General features: G+C 33.1%; 1 protein-coding gene across 1 annotated transcript; it reads left to right on the forward strand.

Moving 5' to 3' along the window:
* Positions 1-8,431: 8,431 nt before the first annotated feature.
* On the forward strand, positions 8,432-9,596 carry LOC132616996 (uncharacterized). Its single transcript, XM_060331833.1, has one exon. It carries the CDS (start codon positions 8,537-8,539, stop codon positions 9,458-9,460), a length of 924 nt encoding a protein of 307 aa, XP_060187816.1. The 5' UTR covers positions 8,432-8,536; the 3' UTR covers positions 9,461-9,596.
* Positions 9,597-12,887: the final 3,291 nt, after the last annotated feature.

Raw genomic sequence — 12,887 nt, forward strand, 5'->3', positions numbered from 1 at the left:
TTATCTAACATGAGGGGGAGATAATAAGCAGCTAAGAAACTTGTTGTGAATTATCATCAGTATGATCCTCATTCAAAAGATAATTCAAGTTAAATTCCAGAAGTATTTGCTGACCCAAAATTAATCTCATATTTCAGCTGCAAATGCTCCTATTGACGACTTTGATGGACAAATTGTACAACATGCATGCAGCATGGTAGACGAATCGGTTCCAAATGTAATAATCCTTGAAAAAGGAAAGGAGTAAATGATCAGAATGATCATAATAAAGAGGCAATGTGCTCTTGAAGAGCCTATGACATAACACTTCATGAAACCTTATGGGAGGTTCAGGTACCTGAAAATAATGAAGTGATGAGATCTCAGTAAGTTATGTCGAATTGCGAACCGATACAAATGATATATCGTCGATGATATCTTTGATATTATGTAGCGCGCAATATAGTATAAGGTTGTGAGGATCAGAATTCTACGTCTCTTAAAGCATGTTGACGTATAAATAATTACCAAGTGAAATGATGCATCTTGGTAAGCGATTGGACATGTAGTCCAAACAGTCCAAACATCAGAAGATGTCACAATTTGTACTAATGGAAGCTGTCACAGCCTATATGGTTTACTTGACAAAATTTATATGAACATTTCTGAAGGATTCAAAATGCCTAAAGCATATACAAATTCTTGAGAAACTTGTTTATAATGCTTAAATGGATTAAATGAATCAAGGTTGTTAGGCTGATGTACTGAAATCGCCTTAATGAATATTCATTAACGAAGGATACAAATATGACCATATTTACCCTTGTCTCTGTATGATAATCAGATTTTTTCATATTGTTGTGCAAGTTGATGATGGCTTGAATATTATTGGAGCTCTTAAAGAGTTTTTAAAATCAGTAGAATATCTGCTAAAAGAAGTTGAAATGAAAAAATTGAATTGGTCCTAAAGTACCATATCTTTGTGCAATTGATGCATTTATATATCCTGCTATAACTATGAGCAAGATATCGTTTCACTCTTATACAAAGATATTGAAATAAGATCAATTGCATATTGCAAATGAAAGCCCTGATATGAATATGTTTATCCTAACAAATATTGTCTAGTGTTTTGGATATACAGGGCATTCATCTGATCGATATAAGAGTTCGATCCAGATATGCTATCTATTTCCATGAAGGATTACTGTCATATCAAGTTGTTTTACATCACAGTCAAATTATAGAAAGATAACAACGGTTTATGAAGCAAGTCAAGAATGTACTTGGCAATGATGCAACTCTATCTAAGGAATGAAGATGCAGATGATCGACTAGTTCGTCAAATGATCATTTGACAGATCTGATAAAAAAGGCTCTACCAACCTCAACATATGATAGGTTGGTATACAAGATCGGAGTACACCATCTTCAAGAATTATATGATGTTTTAGTCAGGGGGAGTAAATACGCGCTGTACTCTTTTTACCTTAACTAAAGTTTTGTCCCATTTGGGTTTTCGTGGTAAGGTTTTTAATGAGGCAACTTTCAAAGTGTATAACTAGATATGTGTACTCTTTTTCCTTCACTAGGACTTTTTTCCCACAGGATTTTTTCTGGTAAGGTTTTAACGAGGCACATCATCTATTAATGGATATCCAAGGAGGAGTGTTGTAAATATATCATTGATGGATGTCCACCACGTAAACTTGGCCACCAAGTTTATACATGAGTGTCTTGGCCATCAAGTACTATTTTCTCTATAAATAGTAGTTGGTTTGTATTGAAATAGAGGAGAAAGCAATACACACAGAGAATAAGAAAGCTTCCTTCATATCTTATATTTGTCCTTACTACTTTAGTGCACTGCTTTTATTATATAACACATTTAATATAGAACATATCTTAATTTTATCATCTATTACAGTTTGGAGTTATTCATAGCCTTGTCGTTCATAAACAATGTAATATTGCTCATCATTTTAATAGAATTCTAGTGTGATATGTCAAAAAAAACTTGAAGAGAAAAGTATAAGAGGTTGTTTGGATGGAATTATAATTTATGACTTATAAGCATAAGTTATAAATTAGAAATCCTAACTTATGGGCTTTTGATTTATATTTGTTACTTTGACAAGAAGTACATAAATTATTCTTTTATCTTGCTCAAACACAAAAAATATGCTTAAAGCACCTAAAATAAGTCAATCTAAACAGGCTCTAAATTTGTTCCTCTAGCTTTAACTATAGGGAAATCTACATGGTATAGAAAACATTAGGGCTTATTTATAATTAGTAGCTATACTTTGCCCAAATTACATCTCATAGCTAAATTTTGTATGTCAATTACACAAGGTAACTAACTTAAAACCCATTTCCTCTTATTTCATTGTATCAATAGTTTCCCTCAACTCTCTCACCACTGCCTCCTCCACCACTGCCGCTTTTTCTCTCTCCGACGCCGCCGACCACCATGGCGATTTTCGACGACTTCCACCGCCGTCACCATTTCTGTCTCTAAATACAGTGATTGCAGATCTGTTGCTTTCTCCATTCCAAGATTAGATCTATTGATGAATTGGAGTTTTTTATTCGAATTTGTTGAGTTTAATTGTAATTTGATGCTAAAGTTAAATTTCATAATATTTCATCTTCAAAGGCAACTTAAAACAATTACTTTCGGAACGGATGGAGTATTTTCGAAAATATTTATGTTGTACCAAGAGATTGAAAAATTAAACTATAGAAGCTACACAAACTTGGTCTTATGAAACAATGAAAAACAGGTGGCTCTATTTTGTTGAAGCTTCGGTAAGTGGTATAATAGATTTTGGTGGCTCCGTTTTGTTGAAGATCTGGCCGGATTTTATGTATTTTTTAATACACTTTATTGTCTAGATCTGACTGGAATGAATACAGTGAATTGGAAGTGTATTTTATTTCTTATATCTCAGATTTGAGTGTATTTTGAGAGTATCCGTTTTTTTCTAGTGTAAAATACCATGTTTCTTGGTATTTTTCGCCTGTATTTCGAAGATCTTTTTTGTATATAAATGAATATAGTGAATTTGAAGTGTATACAAATGAATACGGTGAATTTTATTTCTTGTATTCAGTTTTTGAGTGTATTCGTTAATTTTTTCACTGCAAAATTCAGTGTTTTGGGGTGTATTTTGGAGGATATTTTTTTGTATACAACCGATTTTAAATATAATAAAGTGAATACAGTGTAAAAGTAGCTACAAATGAATACAGTTGAGTTAAATACATTTGACTTGAATACAACTTAGTTGAATACATCTGACTTGAATACAGCGAAATCTGAACTTGAATACAGCGAAATCTGACTCAGCCGAATTTTCAATAAAATCTGAATTTTGAATACAATCTACTGTAGCGCGCGAATGCAATCTACTGTAGCTACGAAATGTAATTAGCTAAAGTGTAGCTATGCTAAAAATAAAACCCTCAAAATGTAATCATTTATGTAAGTTGCCCTTAACTATATTCTAAAGTTATCATTTGTTATATTTAGGCCTGGGCGTCGAGCTGAGCCTAACCGAGTTGAGTATATACCAAGCCGAGCTCGAGCCGAGCCCTAGTCGAGCTCATTGAGCTTTTCTACATTTTGACCCATCCGAGCTGAGGCCAGCTGACTCTTTTCTATTAAATAAAATATATAATTTAAGGAAGTCTATGATGGTGATTAACAGCTATCATAAAAAATAACATTTACATTATTAAGTCAAGAATATGATAATTTTAGCTGTAATGAATTGTTAAAAATAACATTCATATTAAACTAAAAATATGATTTAAGGAAGTGTATGATCGTGATTAAATAAGCTATATATTATTAAAAAAGCTTTTGCATTATTACGTCAAGAACATGATTATTTTAGTTGTTAACTAAGAATGATTACGTTAAAAATAATATTCAATTTATATTTCTTGTAAACTTTATTCACCTAATTAAAACTTATAGATCTCACGACATTTACTCAATAATCAAAGAAAATTATGGCCATCATAATAAAAGGATAGCAAAGGATTATAAGTTGGCAGAGAATGAAAAATTATTTTCTAATTGTAGAAAGAAAAAAAAAAAAAAAAAGAGATGAAATACCATTAGATTTCTTAATAATCGAATCAAACTGAAAACAACCAAATAGATAAATGTAACACCTCGTACCTCCAAACTAAGTTACATTCACGATTCGACATTTAGAAACCAAGACTGAAGTATTGGAATTGGGAATTTACCTTGGAACGGTAAAAGTATGAGTTTCGTCAAAATGTACGGGCCGTACTTATAGGACGTACTTCACCGGGGAGAAATCAAAACCGCTGGAATTTGGCATTCCAGGTACGGCCTGAATGTACGGGCCGTACTTCTTGCCCGTACAATTTATATGGGACGTACTTTAAAGTACGGGCCGTACTTATCATCTCGTACCTCACCAGCAAAAAATCATGATTTCTGAAATTTGACACATGAGGTACGCCTAGATTGTACGGGACGTACAATATTGTACGGGTGTACTTGTTGCCCGTACTTTCCCCGCTTCAGAAAATAGTATAAATTCGGGACTTCAGTTTTTAATCCCACTTTTCATATTCTCAAGCCCTAGCATGAAGTTCTTCTCCTCCCACCATTAGAATTACATCAAGTTAAGTCTATTCTAAGCATCCCAAGTGAATTCTAACATATATCCATGATTACTAAATAGGAATTCATTGTTCCTAACCTAGGGTTTTCAAGAAAACCCATCACAAGGATTCAAGATTAAACCTTTTGGGATTCTTCTCAAGTTCAGACCATTAGTTACAAGTTCTGGAGCATTAACAGGTATGTAGGGTTTCTATTTACGTGTGGGAACATCATTGTTCTTCCCCACGCCACGTTCTTCCATGATTATACAAAAGTTCATCAAAGACTAGGGTTTTAGACACATTCATGATAACCCTAAGTACATGTACCATGATATACCATGTTTATATTATTAATTCGTTATGGTGTTCTTAATATTCCATTCCGGTTATTGAGAATCTATTCGTAATCCATGAAAACCCATACTTTGCATTCCACGGGGTCTTAGATGAAAGATATGAACTATAATGCTTATTTTCAAGGAAGTCTATATGATATCCATGTTTTCATGCAAGTTATACTATATACTTATGTTCATACTATATTATAATCACGAACCATGTAAACAAGCCATATTTATGAATCAAGTATATAAGCCATGTTTACGAACCATGTTACAAGTCATATCATGAAAATCATGGGCTATTAAGCCAACTATAACCATGTTCATGTCCATGTTTTTGGAAGTAGCTTAGATGTACCGAGAAGACTCAGATAGCCTGACACTACGTGCTCTAGCGCAGGGTAAGGGTCGATTCGCCCAAATTAGGACAACACCTTCAAACAGTTGAATTGGATCCATTTCACGTCATGCTCATGTCTCATACCCTGGCAAGGTATGGGATTGCTCTGCTGGTCGGACCAGGTACCAGACTCCGGGCTTCGCGTGGTGATTCCATGTTGTCGGTTACACTGACTCTCCACAGATATATATACATACATATAAGTACTAAAAATGTTTTACTCATGTTACAGTATAACCATGCCAGATGATGCTCATGTTCATGTCCAGCTTACAGTTTCAGCTTCAGATTCCTTTATGTATCCATGTTATTGAATTGGGCTGCCCATTACCTGAGCACCCCACTTACATTTCTTTCATTCAGTTTCAGTTACATCTATTATTATTTCATGTGTCATGCTTTGTTATTTCATTCAGTTGCTTTACGTATCAGTATAATCAAGTGTACTGACGTCCCCTTTTATTGCCTGAAAGCCTGCATTTCACGATGCAGATTTACAGGACAACGGATCAGCTCGTTAGGACTTTGCTCGTATCAGGCTATTGGTAAGCCCCATTCTATTCGGGGTGTTATCTTTATTTTACTTTCATGTTAGTTATGCAGTTAAAGTATACCGGGGGCCTTGTCCCGGTAAACTGTTTAGCAGTCCGACTCATGTTTTTGGTTTCATAGACTAGACTAGTCAGTTATGTCATGTCAGATATTCAGTTGCGTAAGCCTTGTTGGCTACACCCCTATATTTTATTTCCACATTCATGATATACTCCCTCCGTCCCAAAAAGATTATCTTAGTTTGACTTGGCACAAAGTTTAAAAAACAAAGGAAGACTTTTGAAATATTTGGTCCAAAACAAGGCTTAGATATTTATGTGGCTGTAAATCATCTCATAAAGTTAAATTGTTTTTAAATATAGAAAGGTGTCAATCTTTTTGAGACAGACTAAAAAGGAAAGAAAGACAATCTTTTTGGGATGGAGGGAGTAATATATTTTCAGGCTTATGACTATTGATTCCATGTTTTTCACAAACCATGCATGTTTAATTTATATTTCGCAACAGTATACGTCCCATGTTGACTCTGCAAGCCACGTGGTTCGCTCGGTCACATACAGCAAGGCACCGAGTGCCGTGTTACGTCCATGCCATGGTTCGGGGCGTGACAATAAATATGTATTATATTTGGTTTGATTTGATTTCAATAATTGAAAAATCAACTAAATTGATTTGATTTTGATTTTAACCAAATCGACTCAAACCGAACCATGAATACTCCTACTCATATGATATAGTAGGCTTAAGTTACATTGACCGAGCCGAGCGAAAATTTAACTTAAATCAAGTTGAGTCTGGCCACACTTTGTTTCAAAACGAGCTGAGCCGAGCTAATAATAGACATAATTAAATATAATTGAGGATTTAATTTATAATTAAAATACCTAGTATAGTAAAAGTATACTGATCCTTTTCCACTGCGCGTATAAAACTCACGTTTCAAATGACTTCTTGCTAAAATACGGTTATCAGTTAAACACATCATATAACCTTTCTTTCTTTCAATTTATGTGATACTTTTTTTTGCTTTAAGATTTTCCAACTTCTTAATTTTAATTATATACTTAGACATAAAAAAATTTAATTAAAAATAATTTTAAAAAATTATTAATACAAAATATGCGACGTATGAAAAATTACAACAAAAATATCAGTGGCGGATCCAGAATTTTTAAATAGTGAGTGCTCAATTTTTTTTTAATCTGAAAATTGTTATTAAGACTGGCTGCTCAGTTAATGTATTTATATGGATTACTAGCTTTCTTATGTAACTAATAGTGTTTGGCTCTAAAAGCAATGGGTGCTCAAGCTCCCATAGACCATAGAGTAGATCCGCCACTGAAAAATATAATTCGATTGACTCAAAATTCGGACATCGAATATATTACTATATAATATAAGAGGGAATGTGAGGACTTTTGTAGTCCTCACAAGAGTTTCTCAAATTTTTAAAAACTTTTTAATTAATTACTTTTATGTCTTAATTTTATTTATTTAAGTAAATTTTTTTATTTTTTATTTTTAAGGTCTACTTTTCAAAAGCTATCGAACCTGGAGACTTTTGTAGTCCTCACAATAATTTCTAATTTTTTTAAAAAAAAATTAATTAATTACTTTTAGGTCCTAATCTTATTTATTTAAGTCAATTTTTTTATTTTTTATTTTTAAGGTCTACTTTTCAAAAGCTATCGAACCTTCTACCTCATTTTTCATGTTCTTTGATTTTCTGGTTCGTGCTCGATATCCGCATTTAAGCCCAATTAATCTAGATAATTAGCACTGTATCGCGCCTATTCGGAGGGAACGCTTCCTCCAAAGATTTTTTCCATATCCATGTTCGAACCCCTAATCCCTAATTAAGAGAGGAGCAGCTTCATCCGCTGCACAAGTTAAATTATGTATTTGTCTTAAAAGTTCATTAACTATGTATAGATTATTTATTTAGAACTAAATAACTTCAGAAAATTAGGATACATAAGTTATAAATGTCAAATTCTGGCTCCGCATTTGATTTGAAGTAAATAATTTTATCAAAATGGAAGTTAAAATATTAAAGCAGTGGAATGAAAATTTTGCTTTTATATAATTACCCACTTATGAGACTACAATGGGTATATGGTTGTTGTTGTTGTTATTGTACACTTGTACTAACACATATTATATTTTTTTAGTTAAAATATCTACTTTTATATCTTGAGTTTGAGCCCGAACTTAGCACGGGCCTCACATAACTAGTATTGGGAAGAAGGGAGTAATATGAAACAGCAGAAGTTTAAAAGAAAGTGAAACTCAAAAAGGAAAGTAACTTGTTTAATAGGCTGAAATGACGTAATACGTGACAAAAGAACGTGGCAAGAAAGGAAAAGAAATTAAAATGCAACCATAAATGATCTTACCAGGAAATACACTTAAAATAAACTCCCCAAGTTCTAGAAACACACGTGTGAAATGGTAGGCCCTCAAGTCTCTTTTTCATCAAGATAAAAATCCTATATATAAAACCCAGCAGAGAACAGAACATTACAAACAAACAAACAAATATTTCCCTCTACCTTAGATTCAAGCATAAACCTACAGAGAAACGAAACTGAACTCATCACGCAAAACAAACATGCAGGAAACCGGAGAAGATGGTTATTTATGCCCCAGCTTTAATAATTTTGGATATTTAGCAGAAATGGCTGCTAAAATCTCCGATGAATTTCAGTCATCGGAGAACAATAGCTTTGACGGAGATAACAGTGGCGACGAAGATTTTGAATTCTCTTTAGTCAGTGAAAATCCTGATACCACGGAATTCATCTACAACGACGGCCAAACTAAATTCCAGTCAATTTTCCCTGTTTTCAACCGCGATCTATTACTAACCCCTGATGAGGATTCTAAGAAAGTTAACGATGATAAGTCTGCTAGTTCAATTCGTATTCCTTTGAAGAATTTATTTCTTGAAGAACAGGAATCATCGACTTCGTCGGAGGCCGATGAATTGGAGACGATACCTGAGGGAACATATTGTGTGTGGAAGCCGAAGATCACTGAGCCGTCACCGGGAAAATGTAAGAAGAGTAAATCAACAGGATCGGCGTCGAAACGGTGGCCTAGGATTCGAGATTTGTTACGGAGGAGTAATAGCGACGGGAAGGATAGTTTCGTATTTCTCCCACCGAAAAAGTCGATAGAAAATAACAACATACCTCGTACAATCTCACAAGTGAATTCTGCAGAGAATAACGTATATGCAAACCTTACTCTCATCTTGAGAGATAGCGAGACTATTTCAGATAAACTCTCGGCTCAAAGAAAAACAAACCAAATCAGTCAAGAAAAGGAAAAGGGGATAAAAGACAAAACAGGAAAAGCAAAGCTGGCCGGAAAATTGAAGGGGTCACCAGCGCCGGCGGCTACTCAACAGGCACTTTATTATGTACGAAATAGAGAGGGTAAAGAAGTTGATAAAAATAGGAGAAAATCGTATTTACCGTACAGGCGAGATTTAATAGGATTTTTCGCCATTGGTTTGAGTAGACCATTCTAACACCATGTAAATGCCTCTAGTAATCGATTATTATCGATTTTTTTGTACTACTAGGTGATTTTACAAACCAGCCATTTCACTATGTATGTTGGTTTTTTAATTCTCAATTCTTAAATGAAATTTTTTTGACTAGTAATATTTTATAATGGTTCATTAGTACTGCATTTTCTTGAGAGGTTACTGCAAATTGTGGTCGTCTTTAATCTTTTGACTGTAGATCAAATATGGAATTTTGATACTTCATTGATTACAAACTCATACTTGGAGAACAGCACGCGAATCATGAGCGAAATAAGCTTCGTGTTGTTTTAGAAATGGATGGAATGTACTCCGGGGCGAATTTGTGTGTAAATTTTGGGTCATGTGAACACATGATTACTCGACTAATCTCGATATATTATGTATATAATTCTGAAAATATATCTAATATTAACTAAGTGAACACATTGTCATAATGGGTTGAGTGGAGCACTAGTCAAGGGTTATCTTTGTATTCTCAAGGTCATGGGTTCAATCCCCAACTCGGGTAGTTTTTTTAATTTTTGCTATTATTTTCTAAAGCTACCTTTTTACCTTCCTTTTTATATTATTACTCAAGTAAAAATATATTTTTACTTCATATTGCATCATATACTTTTCTTTCCTTTAATTCTAATTATACCAAGTCCCAAAAAGTGTTAAAAAAAAAAAAAAAAAAAAAAAAAAAAAAACTCCATGGCTGCACTGCAACGATGAACTCATGAGTCATGACAATCAAAAAACTTAGAAACCCATAGTTGATAGCTAAGCTGCAAGCCAACAATGAACCTATCAAAATCCATCAAGTAAACTTAGTGTCCCAAATTTCAAAAGGCAAAATCTATTCTTCATTCCCATATTTATTCTCTGTAATAATATTATTCTCTAATCCCAAAACAAAATATTTCAGAACAACAAGGTGTCCGGTAAGTCTTGAATTCGAATTTCAAACACCCTTTTGGTCTTTTTATTGATTTTTGAATTTGAATTTCTGAATTTTATTAGTTTTTTTGAGTTTTTGATTTTTGGGGTTTATGGGTTTTAAGGAATTGAAAATTTTTCAATTTTAGGTTGGACTCATCATTTTGTTTCGAAGGAGAAGTATCATTTGCACTGCGACCGTAAAGTTTTGGACCTCTTGGATCGTATTTGCACTAAATTTCGAGCTCTATAGACGGTAATGAACACTTCTCTATAATTTTGAATGCGAAAGGGATGTGATTCCTCTAATTTATTATAAATGTGGAAGGTGTGATTCCCTTATATTTGAATGCGAAAGGTTGTAATTTCTCTATTTTATTATAAATTTGGAAGGGTGTGATTCTCTTATTTTTGAAATGCGAAAGGGGTGCGATTCCTCTATTTTATTACAAATTTGGAAGGGTGTGATTCCCTTATTGTTGAATGCGAAAGGGGTGTGATTCCTCTATGTTATTACAAATTTGGAAGGGTGTGATACCCTTAATTAATTATCTTTTGCTCAGGAAGTCGATGTCCCCATAAAAAATTATATCTTATCTTAAAGCAATGGTGAACCCATCCTCATGAAATCCTGGATTCGCCTCTGAATGTACTCCTTTTGTCTCAAATTATCGGTAATGATTTAAAAATAATTGTCTCGAATTATTTGTTGTTGTAAAAGTTTAAGACACAATAAATTATTTTTCCCCATTTTACTAAAATTTTGTCATTAATGGAGATAACTTACAATAAAGTAAATGTTATAGATAAATATTATTTATTATGGATGTCTATTTTTAGGAGAAAAATTAGGGTTAGTGACTTTGAGATCAAGTCAGTTTTTCCTTATAAATATAGAAATTTCCTTCATTGTAAAATTATCCCTCAAAAGAAATAAAAGAATTCTCCTTTTTTCTCTGCCTTTCATTATAATATTCTTCTTCTGATTTATTATTTTATAACACGTTATTAGCACGAATCTCTAACCAATTGAGGGTTATCTGCTTCAGTCAGGTACTATATCTTCTTCCTAAAAAAAAAAAAAAAAACTCAATTTTTCTTTCCAAATCCAGGTATGAACGGTTTCTCCTTTGCAAGAATAATGACGTGACTTGCCGGATACTTTCAATTCTTTTAGTTCAGATTGTACATATATACGCATGACTATATTTCGCTAAATTATTTCTATATTTAGTTTACTGGTTGTGCTCATATCTCATCCGTGACTTTTGTTTTACACACATATTTATGTGCTTGAGTAGAATAGTGTTAAATCAAAACTCCTCTTGATGTTTCTTTTTTTTATCCGCCATCAATTTATACTATTACCCAACTACACGATAATCATACACTTATTTGGTGTCGTGATAGCATCAAAAGTTATGCCTAGTTAACTGGGACATCTTTTCTGGTGAATAAAGTATGCTTGAGCTTATTATGTTGTTTCTATTATATAATATATTGCACACAAACTTGGCTTATTTATCCTTGTACCAAATACTTCATAAATTATACACGCAATGAATGCTTGTACCAAAAGCTATATAACTTGTACACTTTATCCAACTACTTTTTTATCCCACATGGACATATGTCATAATACTTAATATTTATTCCCTTCTCATGCATAGGCGTGTGCACTTCAATTTTAATTCTCCGACACATTTAATTCCTCTGTGCACTTTTACTTGTTCGCTTTTGACTTTTCACGTTCTTGCTAAATATTTATTCGTTTCTCATGTATAGACGTATGCAGTTCAATTTTAATTATCCTACACAAATTTATTTCCTCTGTGCACTTTTACTTGTTCACTTTTGACTTTCACGTTCTTTAAGAATTAGTAAATGAAGTATTCCCTCCGTCCATATTACTTGACTTTTCACATTCTTTAAGAATTAATAAATGAAGTACTCCCTTCGTCTCATATTACTTGGCCACATTACTATATTTGACTTTTCACGTTCTTTAAGAATTAATAAATGAAGTACTCCCTTCGTCCCATATTACTTGACCACATTACTAAAAAAATATGTCTATTTAACATATCAAGAGAAAGAAACCAATATGGTAATTATTAATTAGTACGAAACTTCAATTATGTCGATTGTGTATAAAGACAACGACTACGCATATATTTGTATACATGTTATCCTTTTTCTTGTATTCCTTTATTTATCATGGGGACCATCAAGCTAGGCAACGCAAGAAGAGTGGGGAGAATCATGCAGAAGGGGCTGACCATTAATTTCCATGGAATTAATGAGTGAATATTTGCATGTTTTTATTATTAATTTTACCCTTTACATTAATTACTCATTGTCAAATTATTATCGAAGGCTATTGAGACTTACACCAATAAATATGAATATTATGGTAAAATATATACTCTCTCTGTTCCATATTACTTGTCACTTTCCCTTTTGCACGCCTCTTAAGAAATCAGAAATA

Source organism: Lycium barbarum, chromosome 11, assembly GCF_019175385.1.
Source record: "Lycium barbarum isolate Lr01 chromosome 11, ASM1917538v2, whole genome shotgun sequence".
Classification (NCBI taxonomy): Eukaryota; Viridiplantae; Streptophyta; class Magnoliopsida; order Solanales; family Solanaceae; genus Lycium; species Lycium barbarum.

Bases quoted from the DNA above. Each gene is read 5' to 3' on its own strand.
- LOC132616996 (XM_060331833.1), top strand. From the start codon at position 8,537: ATGCAGGAAACCGGAGAAGATGGTTATTTATGCCCCAGCTTTAATAAT.